We start from the raw sequence: 13,869 nt of genomic DNA on the forward strand, positions 1-13,869 counted from the left end.
TTTGAATTATTTACCAACTCAACATTCACAAAACTTATTTATCTATTGATATATAATTTTACTCATAAATATAGCCTCATTATAAACCACTAATAAATAAATTGACATGGGATATATGTGTTGCTGAGTTTCAAAACCCGCTATAACACCCTTTTGAAATAATTTATACTTTACAAAAGTCAAGTTGATGCAATTTATACGGATATGTCAAAGGCTTTCGATCGAGTTGATCATGATATTCTTTTAACTAAACTAAGTGCAGTAGGCGGATCTATTAATTTTGTAAATTTTTTCAAATCTTATTTTTCGCATCGTTGTCAATATGTCGAGTACGCTGGGTGTGCATCTGAAGTCTTTCAAACTCTTTCAGGTGTTCCCCAAGGATCTAATCTTGGACCAATTATGTTCCTCATATTTATCAATGATATAGTTAAAGCCATGGATGGAGTAGAATTTTTACTTTTTGCGGATGATTTGAAATTATATGCACCAATTCGGAATGAGTTGGACTGTTGCATGTTACAGAGAAATCTCTGTTCAATTGAAAGTTGGTCAAAAAAGAATAAATTAGAATTTAATACTGACAAATGCTTTTGTATTACTTTTTCTAGGTCAAGAACTCCGATTAAATACAATTATATTATGTCAAAAAATTCTTTAAAACGTCAATCTGAGGCGAAAGATCTTGGGATAATTTTTGATTCTTCATTATCCTTTCACTCGCATATAACTTCCACGGCTCTACGTGCGAGTAAGCTTCTAGGATTCATCATGCGACAATCCAAACCATTCAAGAATCCTAATGTATTACGTACACTCTACGTCTCATTAGTGCGTAGCATTCTTGAATATGGGTCGATTATCTGGTGTCCTTATGAGGTTTCCTATAAGCTTATTTTAGAACGCGTCCAGAAGAAATTTCTTCGATGTCTTTATTTTAAAACATTTAACTATTTTCCTTTCGATAATTCGTCAGATGATTATTTTCCGACTGCCTTTCTACAAGGCATGCTTACTTTTCACTCTCTTGAATCTCGTCGGTCTCTTCTGCTGTTGAAACACTTTTGCCTGTTATCGCGAGGGATGGTTTCCAATCCCGGTGTCCTAATGAATTTGAATTTCCATGCGCCTGTCAATTACCTACGTGGTCGCAGTCATGATTTATTCTGGATTGGAACCGTTTCCTCGCGTCAAGCCTATCAGGCACCATTAGCGAGGGGTGCAAGACTAGTAAATGCGCTCCCTAAAGACATAGACATTTTCAATGATGTACTTTGCATTTTATTTTTGAAACTGTATTTTTCTGTATAAAATTGTATATTTTTCGTTCTCAAAAATTATATTTTTCTGTATTAAATTATACTTAAGTATGTTTTGATTATATATTTTTTTTGTTATTATTATTGTTATTATATATATATTTCTTTTTCTATATTCTCTTCTCTCTTGTGAGGGTAATGTTTGACTTATAATGTAAATCTCATGTTGTGTACGTCTTGAATTTAGATTTGTTATGTCCACAATGTTTTGTATTCTTAAATAAATAAATAAATAAATAAATAAATAATTGAGATATATATATCAATGGATTCGTTATTAAAATCTCTAGATGAAAATTTTATTGTCTCTTTCAAAGTCCGCTACGATTGACTGTCATTTATGAAAGAAAATCAATGTGTCAAATCAATTCACGCTATAACACTATGTGTTGATTCAAAATCCCCTATAACACAACTGACCAAGAAGAAGCGAGAATCAGACGAAATGCAACATGGCCGCCAGTACATTTATGTTGTGAGTTGCGGTAGGAGTGCTGTTTTGTTGATTTGATATTCTTACGATTTATAGTCTTAAAATGTGTGACGAACTTATAAATATGGTTAAATCTCCAGTTAATAAAGCTAGGAAGAGATTGAGCCAACCAAAATCTTGGAAAGTTAACGAAATACGCCGTAAACGGTAAGTTAAATTAGACATAAATGTGTTAAAAATGTGGGGGTCATCATCAGAATTTCTAGTGGCGTGTAACTCAATTATGAACTGGTTAAAACTGTTCTTTTCTCTAATATATTTTTATAATAAGTTTATTTTTCTGTATAAAACTCTAAAAACCTTTTGATGGGTAAATGTTATCACTTTCGCATATTCAGCAGTGGCAGTGTTATGTTATTTAAAATATTTTCAGTATGATTTTGTGAAGAAAACAGTTTGTTTGTCAAGCACACCACTGTTTTAAAGAAAATATTTAGCTCTAAAGTATTATTCAAATGGTTGCTCTGATATTAAATTTGATACTTTTCATAACATGTGAGCACCAAACCCCATAAAACCGATTTATTGGTCAGGGACTAATGCGCGATGATAAACCATGTAAATTATTATATTTTGGAGCATTTTTCAATGGCGCCATTCACAAACCGCACTTGTATGTTATCAATGTGTAGGTACTGTGAATTGTTTTATAATTTATTGCACATAATAACTTAGTTACTTTATAAGTATAACAAATACCTTTCACATTCAAGTTCAAGTGGTGATGCTACTGGCTCAGCGCGGTGACAGATTATTTGACTCACTTATTGACATGTTATCGACTTATAAAATAAAAAGGCAAACAATTAATTTACCCAAGTAAAATATAAAATAAATGAATGAAACATGTTTGCAGTCAAATTATGATAGTACCGCGTCACTCATATTTTTTAAAACCAATGATTTTATTTCATATTATTTTTGTAAGAACGAAAAAATATGCAATAAGATGATAATGTTTTTTTTTTCATTTTAAACTGCTATTTTAGAATATCTACCTATACTAATTTTAAATGAATAAAACGTTTATTAAATAAAAATATGTTACTCTTTTTCATCCTACCACGTGCCACCAATGGAAGATTCCGACTTAAAGTTGTCAAAAATTTCCCTAACAAAATACGCTATAACCTTCAATGCGTATTTCAAAAACCGCCATAACACTATGTAACTTACAAAAGCCGCTATAACCAAACATTTAAGTCTTTTATTTAATCAGTGGACTAGAATACAATATAAATAGATATGCAAAATATTTCCAAAAATAATCCATCATTGGGCAAAAGAAGAAAAACATCGATATTCCCTTTATCCATAAACTGAGAAGTTTTTATTGATTTTCTTAACAAAATGAAAAGGTATTTTATTTGTATTGTAATTCCAAAAAAATATTTACTGTAGCAAAAGCACATTGTTCATTCCTTGTATCTCAGGCTCTGTTATTTGTCAGTTTTCATACCTTGTAACTCCAGTAAAGTCATACAAAAAAGTCTACGCATGTTGCCTTGTATCAAACTCGATCATTATTTCTGCTTTACATTCAATTTAATTAACCATGGCCCAAGAAAGTGGAAAGCAGTAAGTTTGGTTGTATATTTAATTATGCCAATGTATAATTTCGACCAGTGTTTCTCAACCAGTGGTCCTCAGAAAGTTTCTGGTGGTCCGCGAATTTTTGGCGTCCAAATGCCTATGCTAAAAATTTCAATAGAATCCTTCAAAACATGTGCACCTGCAAGTGTTTGAGCATTGTGTTTTTGTTCTTAAAATATATTAATGGTTTACGTGACAAAATCAACTGCAATCGTACGCTATTATATTATAAATAATGTTTTCTTTATGAGTTAGCGGTGCATAAAACGTCTCTGATATTTTCAGTAGTCCGCAAGTGTAAAAAAGTTTAGAAACACTGATTTTGACCGTAGGGACAAATAAACATTTTAAACATAGTAGGTATGGGAGTTTGAGTCAGAAATTTGAATACCTCAATTGAAAACTATTTCAGTGTAAGAAATATATAAATATGATGTATGCACGGCATACAAAACAAATAATTTAGATAGACTTGTACACCTTGTTCAGCAAGAAATGACAAAATACGGCAGAAGTGAAAAGGAATCTGACAAAATTACTGAAAAATATGTGTTTACAATGGACTTACAATGTGTTTTGTTATATCCAAAATCTAATGTTTCCAGCGCATATTTTAAAACAAAACTTGGCATTCATAATTTTACCCTCTACAACCAAAAACGATTGGTGGTCATTGCTGTGTTTGGATTGAAGTCGAATGTGGGCTTACTGCAAATTAGCTTTCTAGTGTAATAAGTCAATTTATTCTTCCCTTTCTACCTCTTTCTGACGACTATAAAACCATTATTCTGTATAGTGATGGAGTTACAAACCAGAAAAATATGTAGTACTCGCTAATGCTTTATTAAATATTGCAATGCCACGTAATATCACCACTGTATAATAAAAAATGGAGAAGGACCATACTCAAATTGAGGTTGATCGATGCGCTCAGTAATTGAAGAGGTTGAGAAATCAAAAAAAATATGTTCATGCTAATTATGTAACCGCATTTAATGAAGCCAGGAAAAAACCTAAGCCATACATGTCACATTTATTTATACGAGTAGCATCATTTTTTCAAAAAAATTAATGTTAAATTTTACAAATCCATACGACCAGGAGGAAAACTAGAAGACACAGTCGTAACTAATATTCGAGCACTGCCATATAATGGATGGAATTAATGGAAATATTAATTTCAAACTGCGTTTTAGTGATGAATAAATTAAAGTACCTACTATTATGCAACCGAAATTCTTTGACATCCTCCCTCAACTATATCAAGAAAGCTTAAAGGCTTAAAATAAAATTAAATAAGTACAAATACCTTCAGCCGTTGAAAGCAAGTATGGAGGCCGATTATCACTAATATAATATACTAATCTACCATTTGAAAGCTAACTTAAAGAAACTTTAATTATGTAAATCTAATTTCGTTCATTTATGCAATGCTTATTTCCCCTATTTATACAATTTTATTTAATTTTCCAACATAATGTAAACAAACTTGGTACTGTTTATTTTAATTCAAACATTGTAACTCCCAGCTCAAATCTCAAAAAAAGAAAAGCAAACCATGTAACTCCTCTATCTTCTTTATTAATAAATATTTGGTAAAAATGACCAGATTTACGCATTTATAACATTAAAATACTAATAGTGTTTTTTTAAAAATTTTCCTAAACCTGTCCGTTTTATTTTAAAACAGTTTTTTCTTCCCCCTGTAAAGTTGGTCAATATGGAGTTACAAGTTCCGCGCATTTAGGCGACGATATGACAAATATTATCCTAAACTGTAAAAATATGTATTTTTGTCTATGAAATGTTTAAAAATTGTAAATTTTTCACATTCACAAATTTTTTTTATTTATTAATAATTTTACTCATAAATAAGCCTCAAATCTTGATACACAATCTTTCCAATGATCACTCCAATGATGATTCCAATACTCACTCCAATATAAATAAAGTTTTAGTCTCCAGAAATTTGTTTATAAACATATACCTATATTTATTATGACCAGGGCTGTAGCCTAGGGGCCCGGCGTGGCGACTCGACCAGATAAATGAGATAAACACACATTTTAAATTTGCTCTAATAGTAAAAAAGTCGCTTACTTCGTTAAAAAATTACTAAAAATACATTGAATTTTATTTTTCCTCAAACACCACTGTAGTGTGACAGACTGCCTTTGACCTAAGCGATGGGTAGGAGGGCCCGCCAAATATCCTGGCCGGGGGGCCCGTTTCAGGATGTGGGGGCCATGATTATGACACAATATTGGTTATGTTTACAACACATGCTGTTTACTTGGTTGTATTGAACGACTAACTAAATGACATTATGCGCATGCGCATGTACCCCTGAGACCGAAGTGAATATAATAATAATAATAAATTGTGTTGCATCGGCGTGCTCAACTTCCGTCACATACCAAACGTGTTACATCGGCGCGCGCTTCTTCGTCACACGTCAAAAGAAGTATAACTATAACTGTATAACAAAAATTCATTTTTGTTAAGGACCCACATCCTCAACGTAGGTCAAAATGGAGCTTTTATGGTATTTTCAGAGCATAACCCTGGACATTCCTTAAACGTTGTAGATAATCTATTTATATAATTTTGAAGCCTTATTATCACTAATGTTTTAGAATATAGTCATATTTCAGTACATCCATGTGACGTGGTGTTAAGATTTTTTATAATTATTAAATTTTAAAATCATTTATAAAATTTATGTTGACATTATTATAGTGAAATATTTACAATAAAAAATTATATTGATAATCTCTGTGATCTCAAATTTGACAAGAATTAGGCATTTTATTATTCAAAAAATGGGCAAGATTTACACATTTAAAGATAATTTTAAAGATACTGATTATAAGCTTATGTCTTTGACCATTCAAATGTGTTCAACATTCTACGAATAATGTTTGCTTTATAATAATTATTGACCTAAGAATAATGTAGTATTTTTTTGAAATACGCCATTTCTATTGGCATTTCCCAGTGGCTAAGCTACAACATACGGCCGAAGCCATAAATTGACAAACGATAAATGAAGTAGGGAGTAAGATCATGTTAACGCGCGTGTTTGAATATGTACCTAACAGAATTTTTTTTTTTTTTAAACGGTATGTGTTGGTGTTGGCCAGATTTTTTGCACATGTTCGTAATTGTTCACATGTTAAAAGCTTCAACGAGGAACCAGTCAATTTAAAGATAATAGAGACTTCATTCAGCTTTTCAAATCGAGATTTCATTTGCGATAAAATGCTTTTATAAATTAAGTAACTGAAGTTTGGTAATATTTTTAATTATTTATCATTTACAACAATTTTCTGGCATCAGTTTGGCGCCTATACTCCTGCTCCACCTAGACACCCAGGGCGATCACCCTATTTGCCAGCTCCTAGATATGGCCCTGATGACATGGAAATGTCGGAAGATAAAGATTTTTTGACAGATTCTGACTCCGGTGAAAACACTACCTACTACTAGGTATTATTTCATTAACCAGCCTGACAGAATTTTTATTTTTGGATGAAAAAAAGAACGTGAAATTTTTGGACAGCTCAGTTTTATGAAATTAATGTTAGTTAGCATTTAAATGTTTTCTTGTTTTTTCGACTTATATTGCTAAACCAAAAGAAATAATTCTCTTTCCCTGAATTTTCCCCAAATTAATTCATTCCCTGTGTCACCTAGCTCTCTCTAATCTTTTCGATTCCTCGTCTTTTGCAGTCACATAATTCTGCTGAACTTTGATATTTTGTCAATCCAGTGGGTTACATTAGGTACATGTAAATTGTACGTATTACATTTTGCCGTAGGACAGCTCACCGTGAGGTGTCTTACTGGAAAGAGGTGGCTTACAGCATTTATCTAAAATTTGATCTCAATATTATACGGCTATCTATTCCCGATACAAAAGCTCTTGATAAACTGTCATACAGCCAACTGCATATGATGTACAAATTTTCGGGCACATATCCAGACACATTTGGAGATCCTTTCGGTTATTCTATATTCATTGGTAACCACTGTATTATCGCATTCATTTAGCGATCATCCTGTTTATAAACTACCGATTAACACTGTCACCTCCGAAAGGGGGGGGGGGGGTAGGTAAGAGCGCTGGACCCCCCGTGATGATGTAATGTCACGGTGATATCGTCTGCTGGCTTCTTTCGGAGACATGCTTATGTTGATTGACAACGCGGAAATATTGGCGAAAACGGCGTTTTATTGTTCGGAATACAGTTAGGTACAAAGTACTACAGCGTAGGAAATATTCAAAAATATTTTTTAAAAAAATTAATTAATTTAAAATGGTGGTGACGCCGAGAGCGCGGCGCCACAGCCGACGTCCGCAGAGACCAAAAACCGAATGAATCAACCTTTTTGGAGTAGGTTAACTCAGGCAAGAATTAAAAATATTACCTACAAATTCTGTCACTGAAAAATGACAAAAGGACAGCCTTTACACCCTATGTACCTGGCTGGTAGGTACATTGGGTGTCATATTTATGAGAATTTTTGCTAACCACAGAAATATTCAACCAGACCTTTTCCAGGTACATGCTTTGAAAGGGACTGCATTTGCTGGGATTAACATTACTGCACTAAATTACAGCTTGCTTGTATGTTTAAAATTGAATAAGTATAAAATTTATAATGACGCTAGGTTCTACTTTGCTTGCTTCTAGAATTAATGTAGGTATAAAGAAAATGCAGGATTTTACATACATTAAGGGCTAGAATGATTTCATTAAATTTTGTAGAACTTGCAAAAGGGTGACTATAAATTTTCATACATCTAAGCTTACGGGCTAGAAATTTACCTCGCAGTCGATCTGTTCATGTTTGCATGAATCAGCCCAATGATGATTCAGGCCTCATGGCCTTGGATCCTCTGAGGATGCCATGGTTTAGGCGGTATCAACACTTATCATATCCACCCCCTAACCCCTTCACCTGAACACCAATGAAACTTCAAGAACACCTGGCGGAAGAGCAACATATCTCTAAACTACAGTTGCACTTGATAATGTTCAGAACATCTGCTGGAACAACATCTTTACGCAATAGTAATAATGGGGTGATAACAGGCTTGCAAAATCTTAATCAGCGCAAAAAACTGAATCAGACCTAGTCAAACCTCCCAGTCCTCTGATATTTTCCCCCTCTGGCGTCTAGAGCAGCGCTGTCAAAATGGCTACCCGCGAGCATGTTATAAAATTGTCTATAATAGATGTTTGTTTTACCCTTAGATATTTTACATTTAGGTAAGACGAAACAAATGCTAATCTTTATTCTGTGAATGTAAAAAATCAACTAAAAGCAGTCCACATAATCAAAATGCTGGTCAATTGTAGTAATTGTAAGCCTTCTCTTCTCACAAGATATAAATATAACAAGTTGGGTAGATTGTCAATTTAACATCACTTTCCCACATACTGTTTGAAGGTTGATCACAAAGTTTATGTGACATAGATGAAGCCGAATCTCTTTTATCGACAAAGCAGTTAACTACATACACGTCGAACATAGTAAAAGAGTACTTACTTAATGAAAAGGCGATAATCATTAAAAGAGAGAGGTTACAGTGGAGTAACAAATACAGAATTCGACAAACAATTATTTTTCATATCGTTGAATTCATAATATGAAAGTGTCCTCTAGTGCAGTGCTCCGCAATCTTTTCCAAACCATGGCACACCAAAGGTCTTCCCAGAATTCCGCGGCACACCACACGTAAAACAATTTATACACTAAAACATGGACTCCAAATCCTGAAGGGGGACCCTAGCCCATGATCTTTGGCGGGCTCCCCTACCTATCGCTAAGATTAAAGACAGTGTGATGCTCTAAAATAGCGTTTTTCAAATAGTGTTCGAGGTAAAATTAATGGTACGAGGGTGGGTCAATAATTCCTTAGAAAAAAGCATTAAAACAGTTTTTATTTTTGTATTTTTTTGTTATTTCTCAACATAATCTCCTTGGAGCTCAATACACTTGGTTAGACGTTTCTCAATTTTTTTTAAACCGTCAGAAAAATAAGTTTTCGGAAGGTCCTCAAAATAAGCATTTGTCCGATCGATGACTTCTTCATTTGAAAAAAAACGTTGTCCACTTAGCCATTTTTTTAAGTTTGGGAAAAGGAAAAAGTCACTGGGGGCTAAATCTGGCGAATACGGTGGGTGGTCGACCAATTCGAAGTTCAATTCTTCAATTTTAGCCATTGATCGTAAACATGTGTGAACACGGGCATTGTCCTGATGAAAGAGGATTTTTTTCCTGTTTAAATGAGGCCATTTTTCTTCAATTTTGTTTTTTAGCTGGTCTAATAAAGATGCATAATAATCCCCTGTTATTGTTTTTCGTTTTTCCAAATAGTCAACGAAAATAATTCCACGTGCATCCCAAAATACAGTAGCCATAACCTTACCAGCTGATTTTACGGTTTTCGCCTTCTTTGGACATGGTTCGCCTTTCGCAATCCACTGCTTTGACTGTTCTTTCGTCTCGGGAGTATAGTGGTATATCCATGTTTCATCTACAGTCACAAAGCGACGAAAAAATTCATCCGGATTGCGTTGCATGAGCGACAACAGGGCTTTAGAGGCCACCACCCTATTGCGTTTATTGTCGACTGTGAGCAAACGCGGCACCCATCTTGCAGACATTTTTTTCATGCCCAATTTGTCATGTAAAATAGAAATGACGCTACCTTTTGATATCCCTGTAACCTCAATTATCTCACTCAACTTTAATCTTCGGTCACTTAACACCATATCGTGGATTTTATTTATCATTTCTGGTGTAGTCACCTCTACAGGACGTCCTGAGCGTGGTTCATCCTTCGTTGATGTACGACCACGTTTAAATTCATTTAACCAGTTATAAATAGTTGCAAGTGAAGGAGCAGATATGCCGTGAACTAAATCCAACTCATTTTTTATTTCCTTTGCTGTTAACCCTTTTATATTAAAATGTTTAATAACAGCTCTAAACTCAATTTTCTCCATTTTCCATTTTTCCATTTTCCACAAGCAAATTTTTTTTTTAAATGTACGAGAAACACACAACAACCCGACCAATCTGATTGAAACTTTGCAGCATACTGAATCGGTAGTGCCGCTGCATGAAAACAAACCGCTTACAGTACTAGTCGCGCTACCTGTCGGCTTTTCTAAGGACTTATTGACCCACCCTCGTATTGATTTTATGTTTAGTGATTTTTTGTATGGTTATATTCTATTAATATAATTATGGTTGTCGGGTTAGGAATAATTATTTGTCGAGTATTGATACAATAATAATAAATTGTGTCCTACAATCACATGTTATAAAATATTAATACTTAAATGGGAGCTGAACTACGATAGCTTTGTCGGAAATCCGAGGATATTTTTTATTAACCGAAATCCAGAAAATAGCCAATGGAACATCGGCGAACTTCAGTTTTAGCGTCCCGTCGTTTATCAATTCAATAAATTCCTTTCGAATTTGTAGAAAAAGCGCTTCTATAGAATTTTCAGCATTGGTTGCAAAAGGGTTTCGTATCCTGTCGCATTTATTGTATGAAAGTACTGATGAAATTTCTTTTGCAGCAAAGTTAAATGTTTGAGACGGATCCAAAATTAATTGCTTGTTTTCAATGGTGGTTTGGTTGTTCCTTTGGAACATTTGTAGAGATCCTTATCTTAACTCCTTCTGCCAAAGTTCCATTTTATTTTTGACTTCTAATTTATCAGAGTACGTCAATATGATTATGAACTTGCATTGTATTATTAAGTTCATGCAGGTGTTCAAATATATTACCAGCCATGTACGAAAATTTGGCTATTGCACTGCGACACACCTAGCATCGTCTCACGGCACACCGGTTGCGGAGCACTGCTCTAGTGCATATACCTATTTAGGATTAAAAATGAACTATTTTATATGTGTATTTTATAAAATATGGCCCGCGAGCAGTACAGGAAATTTTTCATCAAACATTGGGGAGCAAAACTTTGTCAGAATTAATATTTGACGTGAAATGTCTGGTGAAAGAAAATATAAAATTGTGTTCAGAATTACCCATCATACATTAAAATATGAAAACATTTCATTATAATACTAAAATATTATAAATACTTTTTCAAAACAAAGAAATAATATACTGCTACATTTTTCCAGCTTGAAAAAAACATAAATTTGTTGATGAGAATTAAAATATTGCATTACAAATAAATAAGCTATGACTAATTAGTTTTATTTGTCAGGCAACATTTTGCAAAACGTCATCCCTTGTTAGCCCGATCGATCGAAAGTGGTCCGAGCGTTCCTACCAAAAGTCTTGTCTAACATTTGATAACGCTGATAACGATATTATTGTTTTTATTATTTCTAGTTGTTGTTTTTGATTTTTTTTTGTATAAAAAAATTAGATTTGTTGGGCATATTACTTACGCTTTCTGTATTTGTGGATGTGTATCAGTATGGCATGAGACAAGTATTGATGATAAAATATTAATATTTTAATGTATGTACTTATCACTTTTTTCGAATTCTCCCTGCCTAGCGAAAAGAAGTACATATGTAATTTTTTGATTAACTCATTTAGTGCTGACAACGCGACTGGCGCGTTTACATTAGTTGGCCATTAGATATAATTAACATATTTAAATGTGGTAATTAAAAAGTAATTAACTGGTCAGCAGTGAATGTATTAATGGTCTTCTTATTCAAAATGTATCTTTATTTTTGTTGCATTATGCATGTGTGAGTACGTGTAGTTATACTCTATTAGAGAGAAAGAAACTTTTTAGAGTAATGTATCTATCTGTTTTGATGCATTTATTTACCATATATTTTTAAGCTAAATTCCCATGGGTTTGACGTGTACTGTTTGATATTTCCTAAAGAAATCATAGCCACGATAGGTCTATTGGTGTTAGATAAGACGTCACTATCGCTAATATTGCTGAGGTGGAAGTGAGTAAAACCTAAAAGTGGCTATGTATGATTTTTGCACGTAAAGGCGTCTCCACAGCACCATAAAAAATTTGAAACCTCATTGGTTTGATATATTGAATAATGTAATATGAAATAAAAACAAAATTTTCTTTATAATAAAAATACATTTACTTGCTATCGATAATTGCTACATTTTAGGCAAACATTGATTTAAATATGAAATTACACAAGAATGAAAAAATATTTTGACTTATTCCGAAAAACATGACTTATTATATTATATACACTTCATTTATCAACAAGGTTTCGTAATAAGTTATGTTTCATACAAACTAATATATTACTGTTATAAAGAAACAAGTGAAAGAAAAATCATAGTGAGATGGAAAGATTCTGGCGGTTAATAGCTTGCTGAAAAGTTTACTAATTCGGTAAATAATTTTTAAATCAAACATAAATCGTTTTGTATCCACATCAAATTCATCACACAAAATCAATTAATGCCTACGAATAAACGCTTTCAGAAAATTCACAGCAGAAGGTAATTAATAATAATTCATTTGATTCATTAATAATATGATTTGGTATGTATACAGTTTATAAAAGTTACATACATTTTTTCCAATTCTCACTGAATCCCAATAAAATTAGGAAACAAATGGCATATTTCATAAATATATTTTTATACCAATAAACTAACCTTTGAATCACAATTTTCTAGTTGAGAAAAAACATAAAAATGAATCCCAAAAGTCCAGTTTTTTCAAATTAAGAATGTATGGATTATAAAACCAAAATAAATGTGTTGTTCACTACTCTTTTTGGATATCGGGGAGTCAGTTTTTTACATATTTTGAGAAAACAACATCTCTACTTTGGTTTCTAATATTGCCCCTGATGGTACTGTGATATTGAAAAAAGCGGTACATTAGAAATGGCGTTTGTGACATCTATGTTTTGCATCAGCATCGGAGTTGTGAGGAACGTGGATAAGCCGTTGGGAACATAGCAAGGTACCGATCCTTTACCAACAGATTGACCTGGAAAACAAACAAATGATTAAGATAATTTTGTCCACCTTTCATGGAGATTCTCATTTATATAATATGACAGTGAACCTGAGAATGAGGATACTAAAGCTAATTATTAAATTAGCAGCAAGTTATTTTGCATTGCAGGTTCATTTGTAACAAGCTTTACATTTACTTGCAAAGGCCGCACTGCGTTAATCTTTCGAGTGCTGTCAAATTTAGTAATAATAAAAGAATGATAAAAATTCTTCAGTGTTTTTGAGAGCATTGTCACACTAAATAATTTAAATATACATGAAGAGAGAGAAAATACATATGACATCATATTCTGTAAGTGAACCCATTCAAGGATTGAGGTACATACAAACTTTGGTGAGTCAACTTCCTCAATGGCACCTCCTTGTGGAAAATGTTGAGCAGCGGTGGGGCAATTGGATCAAAATGCATACCTACTGTCGGTAGGGTAGAAAATACATCA

The 13,869-nt window shown here is 33.1% G+C and overlaps 1 protein-coding gene across 1 annotated transcript in view; it reads right to left on the reverse strand.

The window, feature by feature from the left end:
* Positions 1-11,822: 11,822 nt before the first annotated feature.
* LOC147079845 (uncharacterized) overlaps positions 11,823-13,869 on the reverse strand; it is a 41,257-nt gene continuing 39,210 nt past the window's right edge. The window contains exon 17 of the mRNA XM_085944806.1: positions 11,823-13,400. Within this exon, the coding sequence (XP_085800932.1) occupies positions 13,243-13,400 (158 nt within the window). The 3' untranslated portion in view covers positions 11,823-13,242. The remainder of the gene's footprint in view (positions 13,401-13,869) is intronic.

Source organism: Rhyacophila brunnea, unplaced genomic scaffold (genome assembly GCF_057557595.1).
Source record: "Rhyacophila brunnea isolate RB1 unplaced genomic scaffold, BYU_Rbru_1.0 scaffold_1, whole genome shotgun sequence".
NCBI lineage: Eukaryota > Metazoa > Arthropoda > Insecta > Trichoptera > Rhyacophilidae > Rhyacophila > Rhyacophila brunnea.